Source organism: Tachyglossus aculeatus, chromosome 2, assembly GCF_015852505.1.
Source record: "Tachyglossus aculeatus isolate mTacAcu1 chromosome 2, mTacAcu1.pri, whole genome shotgun sequence".
In the NCBI taxonomy this organism is placed as follows: Eukaryota; Metazoa; Chordata; class Mammalia; order Monotremata; family Tachyglossidae; genus Tachyglossus; species Tachyglossus aculeatus.
Window position 1 is genome coordinate 136,186,360 of NC_052067.1, and position 1,470 is coordinate 136,187,829.

The 1,470-nt window shown below is 48.0% G+C and overlaps 1 protein-coding gene across 1 annotated transcript; it reads right to left on the bottom strand.

The window, feature by feature from the left end:
- Positions 1-276: 276 nt before the first annotated feature.
- Positions 277-1,227, bottom strand: LOC119943244 (olfactory receptor 52N4-like). Its single transcript, XM_038764027.1, has one exon. The coding sequence runs from the start codon at positions 1,225-1,227 to the stop codon at positions 277-279; it is 951 nt and encodes a 316-aa protein (XP_038619955.1).
- Positions 1,228-1,470: the final 243 nt, after the last annotated feature.

The following is a 1,470-nucleotide window of genomic DNA, read 5'->3' on the forward strand; positions in this document are numbered from 1 at the left end:
TACTTATTCCCCCACCTATTTAGACTTTAAGCAATTAAAGGAGCAGGGACTGTGTGCAACATACTTATCTTGTATATACACCAGTGCTTAGTGAAATGCCTCACACACAGTAAGTACTTAAATGCTATTATTATTATTTTGGTTAATCTTATTGTTATTACTATGATAATAATAATAATGATAGTTATTATTATTATTCCCCAATCCGGTTGGACCAAGGTCAGTCTTGGTCTCTTAGGTCAGGCAAGTCTTAGGTTAGTTCAGTGCCTTCTTTCCTCAGGGCCCCCTTTTCCCAACAAACAACCTGACCACAGATTCCCGAATCTGCTGAGTCTTCACCCCATAGACAACGGGGTTCATCATCGGGGGCAGCACTAGGTACAAGTTGGAAATGATGATGTGTACATGGTGGGGGATGGTGTGTTCCCCAAAGCGGTGGGTGAAGAAGGAGAAGAAGGCTGGGACATAGGTGATAATGATGGCAGTAATGTGAGCAGTACAGGTGTTGAAGGCTTTGTGCTGTGCCTCTGCTGAAGACAGGCTCACCACAGCCCTAAGGATCGCAGTGTAGGATGCAGATATACAGAGGATGTCAAATCCCCCAATAAGAATGGCAGCCATCAGCCCATAGACAGCATTGACCTTGATGTTACCACAGGAAACCTTGGCTACAGACATGTGGTCACAGTAGGTATGGGGGATGATGTGGCCATGACAGAAGGGCAGTCTCTTGATCAGAATAGTGAATGGAATGACCACTATGGCCCCCCTCAGGAAAGTGGCTAGCCCAATCCTGAAAATAATGGGGTTGGTTAAGATGGTGGAGTATCTCAGTGGGTAGCAGATGGCCACATAGCGATCCAGGGCCATGAGCATGAGGACCCCGGATTCCATCCCCGTGAAGGTGTGGACAAAGAACATCTGGACGAGGCAAGTGCTGAAGTCGATCTCCCTTAAATTGAACCAGAAGAGAAAGAGCATTCTAGGCACTGTGCAGCTGCACAAGACCAGGTCTGTGGAAGACAGCATGGCCAGAAAATAGTACATGGGCTGGTGCAGTGCTTCCTCACGACAGATGAGGTACATAAGTCCACAGTTCCCCACCATGGCAATGACATACATGGAGCAGAAAGGGAGGGAGAGCCAGGCATGTAGGGCTTCCAGACTTGGGATGCCATTCAGGGTGAATAGGGTTGGGGTGAAGCTGGAGCTGTTGGGACATAACATACCCACCACATCTGCATCACCCTTGGTGCTCAGGGAAGGTTGGGAGGAGGAAAGAGGCAGTTTTAACAGTTCCAGATCTCACAGCTGCCAATTTGTCTGGACTGGATCAGTTGCCCACACCACCTGGAGCTCAGAAGACATGTGACTCACTCCAGCCCAGGAGCTGTAGGCATGTTCCAGTCATGGTGTTCAGAAAACAGTATTTCTGCCTGTGCTGAGCCAAGAAATTGATCTCTTACAATG